At 39.0% G+C, this 23733-nt stretch overlaps 1 protein-coding gene across 2 annotated transcripts; it reads left to right on the top strand.

The window, feature by feature from the left end:
• The first annotated feature begins 5512 nt into the window (after positions 1-5512).
• On the top strand, positions 5513-23697 carry LOC110044771 (VWFA and cache domain-containing protein 1-like). 2 transcript variants are annotated; one of them, XM_020750350.2, is made up of 16 exons: positions 5513-5640; positions 6572-6687; positions 7951-8535; positions 9268-9403; positions 9761-10059; positions 11010-11139; positions 11431-11710; positions 12978-13174; positions 13633-13713; positions 14585-14903; positions 16610-16798; positions 18415-18761; positions 19310-19448; positions 20026-20267; positions 20789-20928; positions 21293-23697. In XM_020750350.2, exons 1-16 carry the CDS (start codon positions 5619-5621, stop codon positions 22007-22009), a joined length of 3939 nt encoding a protein of 1312 aa, XP_020606009.2. In that variant the 5' UTR covers positions 5513-5618; the 3' UTR covers positions 22010-23697. The 2 variants fall into 2 exon arrangements, with proteins under 2 accessions (XP_020606009.2, XP_020606008.2); XM_020750349.2 differs by lacking the exon at positions 5513-5640 and having other exon boundaries at positions 6001-6687.
• The last annotated feature ends 36 nt before the right edge of the window (positions 23698-23733 follow it).

The following is a 23733-nucleotide window of genomic DNA, read 5'->3' as shown; positions in this document are numbered from 1 at the left end:
AATTTGATATCCTGTCGATATTATTTGCTTAGATTACACTCACGTTTAATTAAAAGTATATAATAAGGATGATTAAACCGCATTAATTTTTCAAGGTTCTTGCAAACTCCTACCTTTACAAATTTCATTTCTTCCGAATGAATTTAGCCAGTAATATTTATGTTGTTAGTGGCCAGATTAAATCAAACCAAGGCATGTTGGCTATCCAGAGAGGAATAGGGAAGAAAAAACTCACAAACACTCATACAACAATGGCAAGTTATTTTGCCCTCCTGTAATCTACTACCAAATACTTCTAGAACTAAAAATGGTATTTATTACCATTATTATTATTATTATTATTATTATTATTATTATTACTGTTGTTATTGTTATTTTAGAGCTTTCAATTGAAGAATTATTTGGAAAATATCAAGTGGCACTTGGTAGCCATTACAAGAACAATGGGTTGCTAAAGCCTTTAATGTGTTGTTAGTGAATATGACCACACATGTCAGTTGTCCGTTAAATTTTGGGGCATGTCTCAGTTGTCATTTATTTTTTTTACCATTTTTCAGTTGTCATTTAACCCAATACAGACCCTCTTAAGGTGGCTGAACACAGTTTTTGATACCTGTGTTTCATTCACCACTTTCTCCAAAACCTTTGATCCCTCGGTCGCCAAAAATGGCAGCAAGCAAGTTAACAACACAAACTTTGGTTTTTTGATGGTTAAGTTGACGTATGTGTCGTTGCCATGGCAACATGAATATTTATAAACAGGCCTTTAAAATCGGTTTTGTTTATTTGTAGAAAATCTGGTCGTTAGATTTGCTTTATAATTTGCATGCAACAAGCTTGTAACGATTCTGACAAGTTAACACCATTTTGCTAATAATTTAACACAGAGATCTTTAATTATCCGTTGTTCAAGGTTCACTGGAATATCTAGAATTTCCTTTGCTAAAGTTCAATTATTTTCAATACTCTAGTTACTTATTGCCTAAAGTATTTTCGTGCCAAATTTCGTGAAATTCTAATGAGTGGTTCTCGAGAAATAGGTGTATTTCCGAGAGTGCAATTTTTCATTCAATTAACAAATGTCTCAATGTTATGTTATAAAACAAATGGTAAACGCCATAGCGTGCACTATTGAGTTATGGATGCACGCGGGAGGTTGCTAAGCACGTTTCTTGAGTGCTTAGCAAACCTCCCAAGTGCATCCATAACTCAATAGTGCACGCTATGGCGTTTACCATTTGTTTTATAACATAACATTGAGACATTGGAACAACAGAAGTCCTTTTATTGAGCTACATCACAAAAAAATGTTCGTGCAGTCTTACATGACAAGAGAAAACAAGCGCGCGAAAATTCATTCATGACAACCGACTGCACACCGGCAACTCGATAAAGTTTCATCTTCAGACAACTGTGAAAACAGTTTCGCATTTCTGGCAGAAGAACGTCGGCCATTACTTTGGAAACAATGTCTGTCAAAAGATTTGCTTTGTAAACATTAGCACACACGTCAGCAGCGTACACCCATGGGCAAACAGTAGACGCTAAATTAACCAATCACAGCGCGGGCTTTGCTTTAGTTATGTTATAATCGCAATTTTTTGACTTGCTACGCATGCGCTGCATTTAACTGGGTTCTTTCGGTAACAAAGAAAAAGCTGAGAATTGCTGGGTTCTTTGCATCGTTACCTTTTCTTACATATCTTTGTAATAAAAGACTAAAGCCATCAATACACTGCGTTCAATTATAGAGAAAAATAGCACAGATAGTGCGGGTGTTGAGTAAATGAAATGATCGCTCTATTGACGGCATGCTTGTTTTTCGCAATCCTTGTGCGCGCGCTGAATTGCATCAGCAAAAGCGCGCGCGAAAACTGTGTTCGACCACCTTGAGGTGATTTCTCGCATTTGCATTGCGCATCCTTACTGCGAATAATTTCTGGCGTCATTAGCGCGCGCTCATGCACCCGCACATTGAAAACATGGCGGATTTGCCTTGATATTGAGTCCTGTCAGTTCAAAAATGGCTATAGCTCACTAACGAGCTCGGGCACCTCAAATTTTTTTCCAGTCATTTTAATCAACTAATCATTAGCTTTGCGTGAGAACAGACTGATCTGATTTCCATTGTTGAAAATTGAATAAATTAGGAAAATAGCAGCTGCAGTGTAGACTTTTCTATTTTGCAGTTTGATAGTCGTGGGAAGCAATTTGGTTCCAATATTTGAACAAGGATTCAGCTGTCCGTCAAAATCAAACTTAAAAAGTTTATTTGTGTCCGACACAACTATTGACTGTAGTTTGAAGCGTGTTTTCATGAGTCTGGGCTCACAGAGAGTTTACAATAACTTGGAATGCGTTCTTGTAAAAAGCATTAAATAATGCTAAAATGGGACCGGCATTTTCAATGCCTCACTGCTCCTTAACGAGCATGGGCAGCCCCCTTTTTTTTATTTTATAATTAAAGTTCTCATATGATAAATATTCATTGGACAAAGTTTGAACAAAAAATCTCTTGGCAGTTTTATTTCAGGGGAATTACCTTAAGAGCGTCACATGTTTTTGTCTCTGTCTAGAGATTTACTTTGTTATGAGTCTTCTTCGTGTTTTAAGAATTCGCTCGTGATTGGATACATCCAAACAATGTACATGCCAGCAGTGTTTTTATTTTTTTTTATTTTTTTTATTTTTTTTTTCAGTCATGCAATCGGTATTAATTGATTTTGCAGGGTCTTATTTCACTTTTTGGACAAGAAACTGAAGGAATCATGGCTGCAATCTGTCCGTTTAACAGTCCTTATTCTACTTACATCGCGTTGTTGCTTGTCGTATTCTTGATGTTTTCATCACAATGTGACTCACGTCTGCTAGAGGACGAGAGTTACAGACTTTTGCGAATGACGCGCTCGTTGTAAATGAAATGAGGGTAAGAAGATATGATCCAGTAAGGGTCCACAGCCGTTAAATAAATTACTTCTGCTGTAATTATAACCAGGATAGAAACTGTAAATTTGCCGTTGGTAACCAGGTACAATTTAACCCCTCGACCATTGAAGGTTGTCGCACATATATTAAACTTGTAACAACGTTCGTCGTTTGGTCGGATAGACGTTTGTAATCAAGACGAATAAATTTTCTTTCATTTTTAATTAAACTGTAGTTGTCACCTTCGTCTCCTAATCCACATGTCTGATGATCTCGGTCTGATCACTTAAAAGTTCGTCGATTCTCACATGCTACATGTAGTCATTAAAACTTCCGCCAATTTCTCGACTATCATTAAATTTTGGAGAACTGAAATCTCAGCTACCGATTACAAAGCGCAACATTTGTTACAAAAGACTATAAATTTGAAACCCCCTCACAGGAAAAGGCGGTCGAGACAAGTTGTTCATTTCAACACTAGTTCATTTGACACAAGAGTCTGTTGTACACTTTTCATTTCAACTTACAAGTTACGTTAGGTGCAAAGTGCTGGACTTGCAGATTCCAAAAGGATAGTCGCAAGTATAAACATATTTTGCGCGACAAAAGGGCGCAGGACGATTAGCGGTCCTTATTTTTCCTTGGGTGGGGGAACAGTCAGCATAAAACACGGACTGCCGACTGCGGACTTCGAAACTCTACGAGAAAAGAAGAATTAATATGTGAAGCAATCGCGGCCTTTACCTCCAATGGCGGCCATCTTGGGGTGATAGCACATGCGCAGTTTTACCAAATGACATTTATGGCGCAAAAGTCCTATTCCCTTCATCCAAAATCGGCGTTTTGTACCTTTGACCGTGTTTTATACTCAGTTCGCAGTCGGTAGGCCGCATTTAGCCTTGTGTTATATCCAGTCCGTAAAGCTTAGTCCGCGTTTTATACCTCAGTCCGTGTTTTATACCCAGTCCGTTTATACTGACCGGCTAGGGGAACGAGCGAACAGAAGAATCCACAATTTCATCCCCCCGCTGTGTTATTTGGCGATAAATACTTCACGCAACACTGACATAATTAGCAATATACATTTCATTCTACATAATGAAGATGCTCTTTGCTTTATTTTTTTATGAATCCTAAAAAGTGTTACTGAACCTTGCCATAAAGCGAGGAAAAGATATTGCAAAATGATATTTCACGGTAGGAAAAGAAAATACTGCTATTATAAGGCTAAACGGGCCATTTTACCACTGTGTGTGCAGAACTTGGCTTATGAATGCATGCGAGGCAAGATCGAAGTGAACTAGTTAGGATAAGAACAACTTGTTTTACACAACAAAAGCAGTGTGGCCTGTATCAAACCAAGGTCACCTCCCGTCTCGGGGCCAAACAAAGGCGATATGACTGAACACGCAACTGTAAAATGGTCTATTATTCAACTTCGATATGGTAATTCACTCATTGTTTTAGTTAGTAAATGATCCAAACAACAAACGCAACTTACAACACTGTCTCGTCTAATTAAGCAAAGCTGTTTGGCTGACATTAGCTTCTTTTCGAGTCTGAATTTGATGGACCTCATTTCACACAACAAACAGTGTTGAAATAAACAATTTGCCTTAGTCCACAAATTTATACTCTTAGCTAAGAAATGTCGCGCTTTGTAACCGAGAGCCGGTAGCTGAGATTTTAGTTATGGAAAATTTAGTGATAGTGGAGAAATGAACTAAATTTTTAAATAATTGGCGAGAATCCACGAGCATGTAACTGATAACCGTTATATAACTGATCAAGACTGTGGACTGGGAGAGTAAGTTGAAGTACTTGACAGGCTCTTGACAATTGCAGTTTAATTGAAAATGGTAGGTAGGGTAAAGTCTGCATGCGAGCCAAGTGGTCCATCAGGCCGAAGGTTATCCCGATTTCTGTAGCATGAAGCGGCTAGGAGTATTTCTACTCCCCCCTGGATGGGATGCTAGTCCATCGCAGGGTTACCCCCAGCATTAAGTTCGCCGGTACCCATTTATACACCTGGGTGGAGAGAGGCACTGTGAGAGTAAAGTGTCTTGCTCAAGAACACAACACAATGTCCCCGGCCAGGGCTCGAACCCGGACCGCTCGATCCGGAGACAAGCGCACTAACCATGAGGCTACCGCGCCTCCCGGTAGAGGGTTATCAACCAGTTAAAATTAATTGAAAATGAAGGAAAATTTACTCGTCTTGATTACAACCGTCTATCGGATCAAACGTCGAACGCTGAGCCATTCTAAGTGGGATGCACTGAATTACTGGCCCCATTTGTTGGAATAAATTTTTTGAACGCTTTTACAAGTTTACGTGCGACAACCTTCGATGATCGAGCGTCTTAATTGTACAGTTGGTTAGACTAAAGGAACATTTACAGTTTTCAGGTAAAATTCTATCCAAAACAAAGGAACTCGTGCCAGTCCAGCCCGACTCTCCTTTGTTTTAGAAGTCCCACTGTGTAACCAGCATAATTTATTCCGTACCATGTAACCGGATCGTGCAAAGGGCCTATTCATTCAACTGAGGACCCATACTGACTAGATCATTATTTCTCAAGTTACCCGCATTTCGTTTACACCGAGAACGTTGTTCTCAAAAATCTGCAACTCTTGTCCTTAAAGAGTTGGATCTAGAAGACGTGAGTCACACTGTGCTGGAAACATGAAGAATGCGACCAGTAACAACGCGATGTAAGTAGAATGGTGACTGCTAAACTGGTGCATTGCAACCATAATTCCGTCACTTCCTTATCCAAAGTGGAATAGGACACTATAATTATTACCTCCAAAATCAATTGATAATGATTGCATGACGGAAAAAAAAAATTGTTTGCATATAAATTGTTCGGATGTATTCCATCACAAGCGAATTCTTAAAACAGGAAGAAGATTCATAACAAAGTAAATCTCTAGACGGAGACAAAAACATGTCACTCTTTCTAGTTTCACAGTTGGCGAAAGGGCAGACATGGACTAATCCATACAAAGAGATTGACAAGAAATGCGTTTCTGGATACAACATAAACAATATATATAAACAAAAAGGGGTCAATCTACGTCGCGCGGCGCATAAATTTGCAGTTTACTTTCTATTTTATCATATATTTCTTTTTCTTTTCCTTTTTTCTTTATTTTGCATATTAAGTAGGTTATTATTCTATTTTGGTAGTATTCTGATGAAAATGCTATTGTATTAAAACAATTCATGTGACAGTGTGTTGCCAGTGTTTTGGTACGTGAGTAAAATACTTTAAAAAAGGTCCTGTTTTGTTTTCCATTCTCTCTTTTACTTACAAAACTGAAAGAAGCATACGTCAGTTATGGTTTGTTCTGAAGAGTAGTAAACAAATAGTTTCGTGACTAAGGAATACGTTTCATTCATACTTGGCTACAATTTTGTGGTTTTCAAATTGATAATTAATCGCATCGTCAACATACCGCGGCAAGGACGTCAAATTAAGTGTCCCCGGTGACCCACTCTGCGTGTCAATCATTTATCACTGAGTTATTTTATTGAGGTGTGTTGGTAAATACGTCGTTACGCATACGGAAGTAAATTATAAGATGGCTGACTCCAAGCAAAATAACACTTCAGTGTCAACTTTTGCCACTTTCTTATTAGTAGTCTACTTCATGTCTTCATCGCAAGTTGATGCAGATCTTCTTGTTGATCCTACGTTGATTGGGCAAGAGCTGCAGTCTATTGCGACGAACGCACTCGGTGTGGACGAAATGCAGGTAAGCAGAAGGCTTCAACAACAGATTTGTTTTAGTTGGATAGCAACGTTTGCGGTCATACTTCACAACTGGGAAGACTTGCAAAAGCTCAATTTCAAAAGCTCAAATTTGAACATTAGAAACTTTGAATTCAATTTGCGTTGACGCGAGTGAAATCAAATTTAGGATCTTCTGGTAGTGAAAGCTCGCGCTCAAGTTTGATTGACCATTTATGGGCAGTTATAGAATCAGAGTTAGTTTACTAAAGTAAACGTCTGTAATTGATGTTTTAAAGATGCGAATATCCAACCTGATGAAACAGTTGACACACACATTGAATTATTTATAACTGCTCAGCCATTTAAATCATTTGTCTGTTAGACTGGAAGGTTTGCGGTGGACTGCAAGCAGTAAATAACAAGCTCTAGGTAATTTAACGTGTTCTACATTTCGAACACTGCATGCATTTACTGGAGGAAAGTGATAATTCTTCTCTTTCATTTTCGAAGGCTTAACCTCAGAAATATGTTAGCGTTTACGTATAATGAATTCTATGCAAATAATCTCTCTACAAAAAAAACATCAACCTTAATGACATCTTACGGTAAAAGCGCGCGACGTTTCGACCGAACTTCGGTCATTATCAAGCTTGAAAGTAAAGATAAGAATTTTGCATAAGTATGAACATGGACGGTCATACTTATGCGAAATTAAAAATAAAAATTGTAAGCTTTTATGAGTTTGTTTGTCATCATGAAAAGATCAAAACAAGACTTCTTGCATGTGAGGCATTCGATTTGTTTCGGTTTCTAAACATGAGTCTGCACAGTTGTAGAGATATTGCGTTACGTTATACTGCACGTGCCCTAGCCCGTGTTATTTTGATCACCAATTTGATTTCAGCCAATCAGATGCTTTGTATGATTATTTAATTTTGTAACAATTTAAGCACAAGGACCGCCTGTATTTTGGGGGCCTGCATTGTGTGCAACACTGGGCGAATAAATCACTTAAAGCTCTTTCTTTGTTGTACGTTATTACACATCGATTTCGCTACAACATTGCGAGCAACTGACGGCGGTTGAAAGACGTTGGGTAGTAAAAGTAATATAATTCAACATTGAAGTGAACGAATAAATATCTACAGAAGCAACAAATTTGCAAATGTAACTAGATAGGATAGGTCAATACACAGGGGCATCCAACGATCTGTTCCATAAAACTATGTTCCTCATAAATCCTGCAGGTTCATCTAGAACATTTTATTTTATTTATTTTGTTTAGAAACATTTTGAAAGCCTTCAATACCATGACCAACTCATATCAGGAGATGACATCATTAACTTGGCCGGAAAGCTTCGTAACAGGTTTACGAGAAGGTTTGATATTGCAAAACGCCTTCAGAAGGCAGTTGAGGACTCGTACTCCAGGACTATGAGTACCGCGCCACAAAAAGAATGCTGCCTAGTCAATAAATCGACGCTGACGTACGATGCACGGTTTCGTTCCAAAGTCGACCTAGACACTATCTGCCTGAAAATTTCTGGTCATGCTCCTGAAAATCCTGGATATTTAGACCACAGATTTTTCGAGGAAACGAAAGCCATTTCGGAGGAACATACTTATGTCAAGTGGCAGTACTTCGGATCAGAGGAAGGTGTTATGACCAACTTTCCAACATATGATGATTCTGAACCATGTGACAGATACGATCCTCGTTACAGACCTTTTTATGTGGAAACTGCTACTCCTGAAGCGAAAGATGTGGTGCTTGTTATGGATACAAGCTGGTCTATGACTGGAGACAAATTAAGGGTCGCTAAAGAGGCTGCAATAACAGTTTTAGATACCATGAATCCAAAAGATCAGGTAAGTAATATTCAGTTATGTTTGAAAAGAGGGCAAGTCAGCTTTGTCGTTTTAGACAAAGACGTTCCCAAATTATTGAATGAGGGCCAAAACTTCCGGGTGCAGGTCGAATAACATTAATATTTTGCACCTTTTGTTTGGCAAGGAATGCAGTGCAGATTGCACGTGTATTTCCTACCAGTAATATGGCCACATTAATGATTGAAAATGTAAATGTAAATGCAAATTTAATGTCAAACACAGGAAGTGCTTGCGCGATCACCCGAGCCAGAGGCTCATGATAACTAGTGCTTGACAATAATCCAGATCGAATTGGAATTTGGAAATGTTTTTGAGGAGAGGGGAAAACCGGAGAACCCGGAGAAAAACCTCTCGGAGTAAAGAATTGAGAACCAACAAGAAGCTCAACCCACATATGACGCTGGGTCCGGAAATCGAACCCGGGACACATTGGAGGAAGGCGAGCGCTCTCACCACTGCACCAACCCTGCTTATCACACATCACGAGAATACCCCTGCTGAACGACCTTCTGAAAGGTCGTCCCCCCACAAGTGACTACAAATGATGATTTCTACAACTATTTCCATTCATCTATTCACTGGCTTACGTTAAGACTGAGGTTAATTTTCCTTGCTCCAGGTTACTTGATTTTCGTCGTTCTAAACTGATCTAACCACGTGGGCCACGGAGTGTCATGTGACTCTTTTGACCCAATGATTTTCAATTTTAAGGTTGGCATTGTTTCATTTGTGGGTGACGTCAAGACGCCACAAGATGTTGACTGCTACAGTGAGCAGTTAGCTCTTGCAATTCCTGCAAATATAAGACATTTGAAGGACTTCGTCGATAAACAACACGCTTCTAATGGTAAGTAAATGGCAACGTACCTGACTGGATAAAGGAGTCGACTTTCCCACGCTGCAAAAAACGAATGATCCATCTGATATTCGTATAGTGCGTAGTTACACCACCTATGTAGTTGATCTGTAAGGTTGTCACGACACCTTTCAGTTTTTTGAAACATGATTTAAAAATTTAACTTCACATACTCGCCGCGGCAGTTGATTTAACTGTAAACTGCAAATTCAAGATTGATAAATAGCCAAGCCGTCAAAAGAATCTATCTTCTGTCCCCAGTTTAACCGGCTATTGTCCTATCTGCAAGCAATGACCGAATGGTTTCTCCAAGAGAGGTCGTTGATGCTCTTATTTCTTGCTTTACAGGTCAAACAAGATTCATACCGGCTTTTGAGAAGGCGTTCCAGTTACTGAAAGGCTCGGTCTCTAAAAACGCAGGGAAAAGCAAAAAACGAGTTATTTTATTTCTGACGGACGGGGATCCCTCGGATTCCAAGGCGGACTTGTTCAGGATCATTAGGGACCGGAACTTGGAGCTCAATAACTCTGTCATCATTCTAACGTACGGATTTGACAGGGCATACCAGGAAATTCTGATAGATATCGCCAACCAAAACACGATAAAGTATGGCGTACCAGCAAATACGTCCGTCGGAGACATCGCGGTAATGTAGCAAATGTAACGCATTGTTGATGCGCCATTTCCACTCATAGGCTTATTCAGCAGACCAACAGGGGATTGGGGCAGAAAATCCTCAGGCTGACCTTTAGAACTTTTTTAGTATTTAGGGATAAAAAGCCGCCCAGATTTGCGAATTTGGTTGAAATTCAATTGAGAACAATTTGGTTTGACATGTCATTGTAATCAAATGCGATATTTTTAGGGAGAATTTAACGTTCCCGTGGCGACGGTATTTTGAGCGACATTTGACAGATATGAAAATTTTTGTGTTTTCTTTATCAAAATCTGACTTGCATGCAGGACTTTGAGGTAGTTTCGATTTTCTTAATTTTGAGTCATTTTAATTGTTTGTCGAGTGCTGCTCTACAGTGATCGATATATGTTTTTGAGATTTCCAAAATCATGCTAAAAATGGTGACAATGTCCCTTTAAGTACTTGAGGTGGGTGCTTTTCGGTTTCATAACTTTAGTATGGCATTTGAAGACAACATTTTCAAACTAATTAATAATTTGATCAAGTCTAAACAAAGGAAATCATGACCGTGACAGTGTTTGGATATCTTATTCCGTTTTTCTTCTTACTTTAGGTTTTGATTGAGAACATTTATCAAACACTCAAGACAGTGTTTGACCACATTTCCAAGCACCTCAAAGTTCGTCAAAGATACTCCGCTACGCGTCGTATATTCAACTCTCTTCTCGGTGTTTGAAAATGTGGTCAAACACGGTCTTCCGTGTTTGAGATATTACTTCTCTCTGTTACTTATCCTTGAGGTTATATAATTGGACGTACCTCCAGACTCCAATACCTATATACCATACTTTAGACATTCTTGAAATTACGTAGGATCGTTCTCTCGATCATCCTTGTCTTAGAATCTGAATAGGGCAAGATAATGTTCCTCTTTGAGCTGTGACTCTCTCTATCTCTAGCGTGGAAGCTACACTTTTGTTGAAGATATCAGGACGCTGAGAAGCAAAATGGCAACGTATTATGCTCTATTTGCGAAGCAGCTTAGTCGTCCAGTGGTTTCTGTACCATATGTTGACGCGTTTGGGACCGGTAAGAGAAATATAATAACAATGACAATGGCAATGACAATGACAATGATAATCATTTTAAATTGAAATTTTAATATTCCAACACGTTTAATGTACAGAATAAAGTTACAGAAGCTAACTCGTTAAAAAGAATGTCAAAAATTTAAATAATAAAAGTAACAATTTGTAACATCGAATATCTTGGTTTTCACATTAAGTTTGTTTTGAAATTATTGTCCATGTCTTAAAAGTGAGAGCTGAATAGAAGTTGGCGAGCTCGCTAATCTTTCTTTTTTTCTTACTCCATTTTCAGGGCTTTTAGTGTCTGTAACCCTGCCTTGCTACCATCAAGGAAGGTTTATTGGCGTGACTGGGACAGATATCAATATTGAAGACCTTATGCCTGACATTCTTGAGTACGTTAAACAAGGCAGGACCACCTATGCTTTTATGATCATGACATCTGGAAGGACCGTAATCCATCCACTTCTACCAGCTCCAGCTGACGCCTACGGTTACCCTATTTATATGGACATAAGGAACCTGGAACGGCCGGAGTCCGAGTTCAAGGCCATTTTTGACTCGATGGCAAGGTATGTGCATCGACGTGAATCCATGAAATAAGATTGGGATCTTCTATATTAAAGGGAAGTGCGATGGCATAATGGTTGGTGCGCTGACCCTCGGATCGCCCGTTTTAGCTAGGGCGGTTTGTTTTTCCATTACAGACCTGGTGAAATCATCCAGAGACTTATTATTTTGTCCATCTAAAAATTACTCATTCATATTCAAGCCATTAATTGAAAATTTAAAAGCAAGAATTCTCGGGAGTGTTATATCATGGTGTGAAATGGGGCAGCAGACTGCCCAAGCTAAAAAGGTATATTGCGCTCTCAGCTAAGACTTTTTACTCTTGGATTTTTTGCTTTTGTATGCCTCCGTGATGTTACTGAGGACACGGAGATAAACTCGGCCTGATGTATGGTCGTTACCTCGCTTAACCTGATATATAGAGACCTGACGTTGATTTAAATCAGGTGTTTCTTTGAAAAAATACATAGACACTTAAATAAAGTTTTCATTCATTCATTCATTCATTCATTCATTCACTCATTCTTTCATTCATTCATTCTTTCATTCTTTCATTCTTTCATTCTTTCATTCTTTCATTCTTTCATTCTTTCATTCTTTCATTCTTTCATTCTTTCATTCTTTCATTCTTTCATTCTTTCATTCTTTCATTCTTTCATTCTTTCATTCTTTCATTCTTTCATTCTTTCATTCTTTCATTCTTTCATTCTTTCATTCTTTCATTCTTTCATTCTTTCATTCTTTCATTCTTTCATTCTTTCATTCTTTCATTCTTTCATTCTTTCATTCTTTCATTCTTTCATTCTTTCATTCTTTCATTCTTTCATTCTTTCATTCTTTCATTCTTTCATTCTTTCATTCATTCATTCATTCATTCATTCATCCCAAATCGAAAAGCCATGCCGATTACTTAACTTTAAAGAAGCTCTCCTAGTGCCGAAAGTTCTTTTTGCCTGGGGTGGAAAATTCAAGACATACTGGACGTATCCGTGCAAGCAGGCTCTGGGAAGCTGAGCGCCTGAGGCAAGAACACTGTCTGGCTAGGTTATATATACAACAACAACAACAATAATTTTTATTTTCCTTCATTTTAAAATTACATGTTAGTTGGCCCGCGGATAGCAAGTGCTAATCTAGGCGGGCCATTAATCGCTTGAACTAGATTAATTAAACAACACTGATATTAATTAAATAGCAATACATATCTGGAGAAGTTTCAAATTCGTCGGGTGATCAATTTAAATCAATTCTTCTCTTTGATTGCTCAAGAGGTGTGAGTGGATCCAAATCATTCTACGTCGCCCGGTATCTACCTAAAGGGGGAAACATAACGGAAGGAGTCACAGAGACGTATATTAACTCAACGTATCATTGGCGTCCTCTAAATGGCACGGATTTTTATCTTGGAGTAGTCATACCAATCTCCATGAAGAACGAAATGTTAGACACTTTAAAAATCCCAGTTGGTAGGTAAATTAGGTTTGTTCCCTTCTCTGTCTGATTGACTGACTGATTGGATGATTAATTGTTGATTGAGTGAATGGTTAATTGAGCGATGCATTGTCTGACTGACTGATGACTGACTGACTGACTGACTGACTGACTGACTGACTGACTTACTGACTTACTGACTTACTGACTTACTGACTTACTTACTGACTTACTGACTTACTGACTTACTGACTGGATGATTGGTTGTTTGGTTGGGCGGGTGATTCTTTGTTTGTTTGATTGACTGATCGATTGACTGATCGATTGAATAATTCATTCATTCATTCATTTATTCATTAATTTATCCATTCATTTGAGTATGTAGAGCATGTTTGTTAGAACCTCCTTAAAATAGAAAAGTTGTGCTTTACTTGATAGAAGCATAAAACATGAGACCATACTGTTGACAACAATCTTTTATACCTTTCCTCAGATTACACCTTTAACTATCATCGAATAGACCTGGCGCCAACTCAGAAGACGTGTTTAAACTTTGGACGACTAGCAACAAAGGGTAAGAACAAAATTAAACCATATATGAAGACATTTTGTCAAGAAACCACTAATTCGTGTGAACGCATGAAATTCAAACCCATTTCGGTCAGTTACTGTTGGATATTTCGAACTCCATGCAACTTTGAACTATTTCCCTGTTGCGCTTTAAGTTCGAGGTGGCGAGATTTAACTGTACCGTCGAACCTCTGTTAAGCGGCGCCCTATTAAGCGGCCAACTTTTATTCGGCGGCCAGTGGCCAAAGTCCCGGAAAAATTGTCAGCCACATACTGTAGTAAAAAACCTCTTTACAACGGCCACCTCTATTAAGCGGCCGCGGCCAGCTTCTTGCCGTTCCAAGGGTGATTTTGTTTTGTTTTATACCTCTACTAAACGGCGAGGAAGATCAGATTTGAAGTGGGACGGTTTTAGCCAGATGAAGGTAAAAGAATGGCAATGTGGAATACTGTAAAAACACATTTTGAACAGTGTTAAATTATGACAATCACAGAACAAAGTCCGCAACGGTTTAGTTTGTTTGCACAGCACACGAGCCAGTGTTGGGTTGACAGAAAACGTCGCGTAATTGTTTCTTTGGCTTTTGTTAACGTTATGAACTGCATTATAGCTATCATTGTTCCACTTTTTTCTCCACTTGCATTTGTTTGTACTTATATTTAATAAACTGAAAACTGGACTGCGCTCAACGTTGCTTTCGGGAGAACCTCTATTAAAGGGCCACCTCTTTTAAGCGGTCAGTGGTCTCGTCCCTGAGAGTGGCCGCTAAATAGAGGTTCGACTGTACTTCGAAAGTAATCGACTTTAACTTCCGAGAAGCCACAACTTCGTCGTGCCCATTCCTATTCCATTCAATTCAAGTTTCTCCACATAGATACCACCGTTGTAAAATTTGCACCAGACGCCTTCCTGGATCCTTACGAATATTTTGGCACCGATGAAACGGAAGCGAGTGTAAAGTTACTAACCTACTACATGATGGGTCTAGCGGGTAGTGAAGCATATTCCAAGCTAAGAGACGGCATTCGGGACACCGTGATTGCTACCTGGAGAGCAGAAGATTTGTGGTTAAATGCCAAGACAGAGCTGACACAATACTTGATCAAAAGATACATTGGTACAGCAGATGGAGTTTTTAGGGAAACTCCAGGTGATGTGTTGTCCAGAGGTTATGATCCCCGAAGACGACCCTGGTACGTGATGTAACATTAAAATATATATATTTTAATATATATATATGGATTTCTGAAAACCGTGACAGTTTCCAGGAAATACACAAGTTCCTTCAGTCAATCAATCGCAGCCAGTCTCTCACTACGCAGGCTACTCGCCCACCTTGCTTGTGTGAAGCTGGCTGGCTGCCGGTCATTAAGTCTGCGCAGCACAGTCGGCGAAAGTTAGCCAGCAAAGGGTATGACCAGTTTTCAGCTAAAAGTGCCGCTCCCTGATTATGGCCATTGCGGCCTGGCTCGGTACCGGCTGGTAGCCAGCACCCTGCTGGGCTGTCTGTCAGAACCGTTCTTGACAGAAGCCTCCTTGGTTTTAAAGTGCCCGCAACGACCTGACTGCCGACCATCGTCGATAGTCAAGCAAAAACGTTTTGCACCAGTTTTGACATCTTTTTTCATGAATCCAGACATACATACAATAACGAGAATATAGCATGCATGGCGCGCACAGGATAGTCGCAGTACCACCTATCACATTAGGTCGTTCAGTTCCTCCTCTGGTTTTCCTCTCTCGGGCTTAATTCCTTTTAAAACTGGCAAGCTCAATCTTTTATCTCCGCTTTAAAAATCTAGATGAGTAATTTCTCTGAGATCGATTTTGCAATAAAAACTAACGATAAATAATCACGACATTTCGATCTCTCCGAGTTCATTTTCAAGTGCGAGAAAAAATTCACAAAATTAGCATAATATGTTTCTAAAAGTAAAAATACTTTAAAATGTCATGAACGATAGAATGCAATAAAATATGTAAGACAAGTGACCTAAAACAATGAGACAATAGAACAATAGTAATAAGAGTAAAGAAATGATCTAAACAAATTATTTAGCACCAATTGAAACACAACTTTTGTTCAATGTAGGAAAATAGCCAGGACAGTCATTTGTTCCGACACTTCTGTAAACTTTTAAAACTTTGCGCATTGTCATCCGGCTTCTTAACAGTTGTCCAACTGCCGATCCTTCATGTTCTTCAATTCGTTGGTGTAGGTAAGATAAGCTAAGAACTTTAGGCGACATAACCTGCATCGCACAAGTCACACTTGAAACATTGCACCACGCATTCTCTAACGGTGGTTTGTCTTCCCTCACTTTGATTTTGTCCTTGATCTTTCGACTTGTGTAGACCGTGCTAGTATCTGCGTTGATCTTTCGACTGAGGTCTACGTACTGCGTTTGCAGATTTCTGGTCTTTAAAAGGCAGCACGATTCTAATCGGAGCTTCTCTCTTCTCCGATACTTGGGTAAGTGAATCTTCAGACACTTTTGAATCAATGAATTGGCGGATGGTATACTGCAAAATATTTTCAGGGTAGCACAGTCGAGCAAATTTGACTGTCTTATTTTCAAAATTTTGTTTCTTTAAGAACTAAAACCAACACTGAACAAAAAAATGCGTTTAAATTCGCCCTAAACAATTTGTTTAGATCAGTTCTTTAAGCTTATTAATATCAGTATTGTCTTATGTTAATTTTATATATTTTTACTCGCACTTGTAAATGACGTCGGAAAGGTCGAAACGTTGTGACTTTTTATTGTTAGTTTTTTTTTAAAAAATTAAAAGATCTGTTTATCCATCCTCAAAGATGTGTTGTTGTTGTTGTTGTTGTTGTCGTCGTCGTTGTTGTTGTTGTAAGTATACCTCAGACGTCGATCACTGATTATTCAAGGTATTACGCTGCATTACGTCATTCGGGATTTCTTACTCTTACAACACCATATTTGGACGCTACTGGAGCTGGAGTGGTGATAACCGCAGCCCGCGCTTTGTATCGCGGAGAGTCAAGTCGCATTCATCAAACAAGTGATGAGGTGTTGGGGGTCATGGGAGCCGATTTTCCGCTGACCTATTTTTACAGGTATGGTATTGAAATATACTTGTTGATTGATCCTCAACAGGTAAATATTCCAGGGAGGGCCGCGAATTCAGTTAACTCCGTTTGAGGGCACCTGAGTGCTGTTAAAATTTTAATTAGATTTTCTGCAACATACCATTCCCTGATGCTCGTTGATAATGCCACCCACCCTTGTCAAAAAACACGGGAGTATTTTGAAAGATGTTTCTTTCTTGATGTACGCAACAACTTCAGACACTGCACTAACTTAGACACAGAGCAGCATTCTGCCCATGCTGTACCGTGTCTGCTTCCCTTCACAATGAGCTAGGAAAACTGTAAGTTTACTGAAATTAAAAGTAAAAAAGGATGTATAGAGAAAAAGCACTCAACAATTTTATTTTACATATTATTATTATTATTATTATTATTATTATTATTATTATTATCATCCTCACGTAATGTTTGCTTAGAGTCCTTAGGGCCGAGACCAAACCATGGTCCTGGGGCACTAGGGGATGGCCGGTTTTTAGCTTATTATTATTATTATTATTATTATTATTATTATTATTATTATTATTACTTTTATTATTATTTAAATTATTATTATTATCTCGAAAAAGGCACTTAAGATACTTCCCACATTTGCATTACTAGCGTTTGTAACAGAATCCTATTTGTTGTCGGTTAAGAGGAAACCTAGAAGTCTTACATCTGTATCACCGCTAATACAATAATAATACAATTTAACGCTAAATGTAATGAGCTGACCAACCGTAAATGTAATACAAGTTAACCTCAAATGTAATAACATAGTTTTAAAAGCTCCCTTACGGTTACGGGGCATCACTTGAAGTCTCGGGGATTTTTTGCGTGCACTCAGTTGTGGGATCGTTTGGGGGAGCAGGAGGTTGAAAACAAAGGTGCGAGCGCCCCCAAACGATCCCATAATTGATCCCTCACCTATACTCACCCCAGGTTTACACTCTTTTTGAAAGTGGGCTATTATTAGAAGTCCTTCTGGTTGTGTTCAAAAGATTTTGATGAGACGGTAGTATGATAAAACAGATAAAAATATACTGATGGTACAGTTGATATAATGACAACTTTAATAGCAACGATACTCATTCAAATATAATCACAACTTATTTGTAAATTAAATAAACATATTAGAAAAACGTATTCATACCCGTATAGGTATTGTATGGGAGTAACCCCCGGGGGCAATCTGCCTAACGGTTTAGTTAGTAAAGGTGATTAACCGTGATTGGGTAATCTGATAATCTATTGAAGTGATATCATATCACTGATGATATTGATGCCACTTACGCCTTTGCCACCCTTAGTAACGTGTTATTACATTAAAGGTTAACTTGTATTACATTTACGTTTGGTCAGCTTATTACATTTAGCGTTAAATTGTATTACATTTACGGTGGGGTAAGTTATTACATTTAGGGTTGATTTTTATTACATTTGCGGTTAGTATTACATTTAGAGTTAGTTTTTATTACATTTACGGTTGTTATTACATTTAGCGTTGTTGTTACATTTAGCGGTGATAGAAGTCTACCGACTGGCGTTGATCCATACAGTGAGTCTCATAAAGGTTCCATGATCTTTTGAAAACTGTCTGGCAGGTTAATAGCAAAGAACTACCCAAAGTGTGAGGATATACAAGCCTATTCGTGCTTCGTTATGGACAGCGCTGGTTTCCTTGTCATGCACCAGAGCTTTATGGACCCTTCAGCTTCGAGACAAGCGATAGAGCGCGTGCATATCGCCGAGAAAGAGGAGCATATAGCAGAAGACATGATTAACAAGGGTTATCTGGTTAAAAAGGAATGCCGAAACCTAGAAGACATAGAAGAGCATACATTTTATGAAGTCAATTTACCTCAATCTGGTGAAGTGGATGCAACAGATAATGCTGGAAGTTGTACTAAATACCAAATTGGAAAAATTGAAGGGACAAACATGTATTTAGGTAAAATACGATAAGTTGTGTGAAATATTTTAAATAACACTTTATAAACACTTATAAGCCGATTCGTGCAATTCTATAATATTATATTTCAGCTAGCCATTATTTCTAAACAGACCAGGCTTTTCTTCTTCCTTGTCTCAAGGCAAAACACCCTGTGATTCGTAAAATGTAAATTCTATAACAATGAAACTTAATACGTGTATCACAAGTCGGAATAGTACGAAATATCAAGGAAAATTACGTCATAATCTCCGAACAACCGCTAACTTGGATTTTATTATTTTAACAAAACGCAGGAAAACCTTTAAAAACCTCACTAAATCTAAATCTAAGTCGTAAAGGGGAAAATTCAAAATTTGAAAAACATGCTTGTCAAAGTATGGTTGCCATGGCAAAAACAACGGTATGTCTTACAAGATCGGATCTAAATGTAAGGAAAATTCACCAGATTTGGGACTTATTACTTCAGTAAGCGTTCAAACTTTCTGAGGGCCTTAAATTTTCCCTGCATAGACAGGAAATTAACACTTGACTGTATTAAATTACAGGAATTTCTTTGAGAGATCCAGGTTGTTCTCGAGGCTGTACTTGTTCTTCAAATGAACCGTGTAAATTCTTATCTTGCAAATGCCCTTGTATCTCTTCACTGGATTTTCATTACTGTCGCGGAGAGTTCCCCAATAGCAGGTTGGTTGACTTTAAGATAACTTTACTTCATCCTGTTTTGCAAATTTCTCCTTACTTTTCTCTTGCGAAAGCTAACCAGTTGCTTTAATGCTCTTTAGAGTAATAGGGCCACAGTAGGAAGGGGATATTTGCAAGATTAGGTTGTTTGATATGTTATTTGAAAATTAAACCTTTTTTATAAGGTTTGCATTACCAATACGTTCGAGTAATTCAGTTTGCCACACGGAAATGTGCAACAGCAACAAAATGACTTTTAATAAAAGGACCTTGCTACATCATATACTTTAGACAAAAGCCAAGATGATCTTATTCCAAAATAATAACATGACATATGAAAAGGAAATTACAACTGAGTCTCGTGGATTCTAAATATAACGACTCGTACCCATTCAACAGAAATGACAGGCAAACGAATCTCTTCGTAACTGAAGTTTTGAGTGAGTCATCAAAGCTATTAGGCAGTGCTCCTCTTCCCACCCCCCCCCCCCCCCCCAACCCCCTTCTTCCCCTTCCCTGGCTGCTCCTCAGCCGTGTGCAGTATGTTTATATTACAACCAAATTGTACTGTATATTTTAGCCTTCCTGTTTGCCCAGCGCTGGCCCCTGACCAGTCGGAAGTTCTTTCTCCAAAGAAAGAATGCCCTAGGTTGGAAAAATGCTTTGATCCTCACTGCAAAGAGAAAAGCGGTCAGCACACCTGCGATGGGATTGTTAGTTGCTATTGGTGCGAGAGGGATAAAGATGATGTCATATTACCTAAGCCGTACTGTGATAGTTACGAACAGTGCTTCAGAGGGAAAGAGACTCCGGCCATTAAGGGTAATAGTAAAATTATTTAATCATCATTTTTGATACTTCAAGATTTCATCCATGTGTCAATGACCAATTTAATTAATCACACTGGAATGCGTTAGAACCCCACCATCTCCAACTAGCAAGGGGAACGCAAATAATAGTTCGAGACAAAGAGCTTCGAGATAACTGACAGTAAATGCCTGAAATATCACATGCAAGAGCTTGAAAGAAGGGGAAGGGGAGGGATAGCGGGGTGTTTGAAATAACAGAGTTCGAGATAACGGGTACCTTTACACCAGTATTGTATTGTATTATATTGTATTGCATTGCATTGCATTGCATTGCGTTGCGTTGCGTTGCGTTGCGTTGTGTTGTGTTGTGTTGTGTTGTGTTGTTGTTGTGTTGTGTTGTATTGTTGCGACACACAAGCTCTGGAGACACATGATGACACAATACAGTATGTTGCACCAAGATTGTATCCTGCAAATGCAACGTCGCGCACATTGTTGCTGCAACTCAGTGCTGACTCCTTTTATCTTTGGCAGACGATGAACCAAATTGTGGCCAAGCAGAGACGTCAAGTCCAGATGGTGGTGATAATGGCGGTTTGTCTCCTGGTGTCATTTTAGGAATTTGTACAGGGTGTATAATCATCGTGGCGGTGGTAGTGGCTGCACTATATTGGGTAAGAAACTAGCCAGTTAATCTCTTCTGTATATTGTGCCTAAGATAGTTGCCATCTCAGTTAATGGGTGTTACTATTTATGGAACTTAATGAAGGGTTTTAAATCTGATACAAACACAGCTTTACAATTCCTCCTGATTCACAGGACGCCTTTGGCAGGGGCAAATTTGGAACGTACATTTTAAAATCCGATTTTTTTTCATATTAACATTCTGTAGTCGAGCATTTTCACCGTGACTATCTGCTGATGTTTTAAGCATATAAGAATTCTAAAAGATAAGAATTTTCACCTTCGGAGAGTACTGAATAGAATTAAGTTTGCAGCTTGACTAACACGTGCACATGTGCGGGTTTTTTTCTTCAGGGTAAACGTCATTACCGACCAATGGGTGATATGCCGAATAATCATGAGCCGGACCATCCCATGTCAATTGATAACCCCATTGGTCCTGTATACGCAGCTATCAATGACACCCAGAGAGAATCTGGATCACAACCTTCCACAAATGGAGACCTAAACATCATAAGTAAGCAACCTGAATCTCATGACCAGCTACCAAGCATTCCCTTGAAAAGAAAGGTCAGTGGTAACCAGCCCCCTCCCATTCCGGCAACACGGAGGCCTTCTGGAGCCGTAGAAACACTGGCTATGGGAATTTTGCAGTTGAGCGATCAAGAACATCCCAGAAAGGCATCCATTGACGTTGGAAGAGTAAACGCTCATCGAGCTAGGAGACCTTCTGAACTTGGCGACCCATCTACCCCTATTCCTGAGGAAAACACGCTTCAGGTGACATACCCGCCGACCAGTTGGGGAAACAGCAAGAGAGTCTATGGTAATATGCAGTGTTCTGACATGACAAACATATCAAACCATCTTCCTGAAAGGGATATGCCTCAGACAACAAACCCGGCGACTATTTCGGAACAGGGAGAAAGACTATATGGCAATGTAACGCCAAAGGTTGCTAAAATACCAGTGGAATCACATGATGAAGGGGCTGGTGATATCACTGACGATAATGTATACTTGGAATTCGGTAATACCGGGGAGGCTCCTGTAGAAACACAACAAACTTAATAAACAACTGAAAACTAGAACTCAGGTCAATATTCCACGCTATACATGCTCCTACTAAATGTACGTACTAATGTTAGCTGCGGAGGTGCAGTTGTTACAGAGGTATTCATTTTAGAGTGTAGTCTGATTTATAGATATGTCTTGTAGAGACATATTCACCATAGGGACGTATCTGCCTTAGCAATATGTCTGCCATACGGATGTCTGCCTTGAGGCAATTAATTTAAGTTAGAGTCTTCTTTAGAAGAGGAACTGCTCTAGATACATATCAGCTAAAGGAAGGAGCTTGTATCTGCTGAAGAGAGAGTTTTTTCTTAAATTGGAGTTTACCTTAGCGCTAGAGAAGTGCCTTCCTTGGAACAATTTCCGTCTCAGAGCGAGATCCCCATGCAAACAAGTAGGGTTCAGCTTTAGATGTCTTCCTCAGATAAATATCTTCTTTACAGTGATTTATACCTCAGAGCGGAGCTTTCATGGCAAATATGTGCCAGGCTGGGATAGATTTCATCAAAAGAAAGATATCTTCCTTACACGTATTTATGCTTTAGAGGGGAGTTTGCAGTATAAAGATATTTCCTTACAGATACGACTTTCATGGAGAGATGTCTAACTCAAAGACGTCCCTGTCTTGACCTTGTGTCCCATATCCACTGCAGATACGTCCCTGCCTCAACGAGGGTATATGTCAATCATGTGTGATGGATGCATTGGGCAAGAGTACTCCAAAGTAATAACTTAAAAAGGCATGTCACGCTTAGATGACGAAGCTGTGACTGTAAGGTTAAAATAGTCGAACATAAAATAAATAGGGGAGTGTGTAACCGACTTCCTCTGATAAATAAGAAAAAAAAGCTGACAGAATATTCGAAACGAGTTATTTAATGAAAGTATAGCACACAAAATGTTACCTTTAGTAATAACACTATTTCGAGTGCAATTTGGACTAAATAATGATCACTACCTATTACCTAGATTAAAGAACAACACTGCAAAGGCTCTTCCCTCCAAGTGAAGCATAGGCCATCAAAGATCTCGATCTCGATCTCGATCTCGATCGACTCTGGGCTGTCCTTTCTACCTCGGCCCAGATAGTACTACTTCTCTTTAGTTTTGACAAAGGCCAACACTCCCAGTGATGTTTAAAAATGATGTAACTGCCGTATTACGGTGGCTTTCAAAATAATATTCAAAACAATGCAGCTCGAAATATCCCTATTGACACTGTCTAAATAACTGCACAAAGTGTGGTTGTTGCATGTTTATGGGGTACTTAAGAGATAGCCGTCTATAGCATCGAGTGCAATGACAAATATTAGTAAAAACTGGATCATTGGATAATGCAATTCAGGAGTGTTTATTGGCTTAGCCATCATGGTATATTAGCGATGCTCTACATATATGGTTAGCGCATTTGGGGGACGTTTTTAATAAAACAATTATTCCACTCGCGCCTATCAGATATGGGATAAAAATAGCCAACTCGGCGCTACGTGCCTCGTTGGATATCTACCATCTCATATCCAACGCGCGCTCGTGAAATAATTGTTAAAAAAAAACTCTGTTTACCTCGTCTGTATGTATGAGAGGTGATGGAGGGGTGGAGGGGTGGGGTAGAGACCCTCGCTAACTTTGAGAATTTGTTACTTTAAAAGCAATAAAGCAATCTGGTAACTTTTCCCACAAGATAAGTGGATTTAATTTTTAATGACATTGTATTGTTCCTG

Source organism: Orbicella faveolata, unplaced genomic scaffold (genome assembly GCF_042242905.1).
Source record: "Orbicella faveolata isolate gen_17 unplaced genomic scaffold, um_ofav_v1 contig_48, whole genome shotgun sequence".
Taxonomy (NCBI): Eukaryota; Metazoa; Cnidaria; class Anthozoa; order Scleractinia; family Merulinidae; genus Orbicella; species Orbicella faveolata.
The sequence above is the reverse complement of the archived record's forward strand: the minus strand, read 5'-3'. Positions and strand labels throughout refer to the sequence as shown.

What these genes read in the sequence shown, in the direction of transcription:
- LOC110044771 (XM_020750349.2), top strand. Translation starts at nt 6,514, where the DNA reads ATGGCTGACTCCAAGCAAAATAACACTTCAGTGTCAACTTTTGCCACT. An exon ending in CCATGAATCCAAAAGATCAG is followed by an intron (nt 8,536 to 9,267) that starts GTAAGTAATATT and finishes TTCAATTTTAAG; the next exon opens with GTTGGCATTGTTTCATTTGT. An exon ending in TGGACGACTAGCAACAAAGG is followed by an intron (nt 13,714 to 14,584) that starts GTAAGAACAAAA and finishes TTCTCCACATAG; the next exon opens with ATACCACCGTTGTAAAATTT.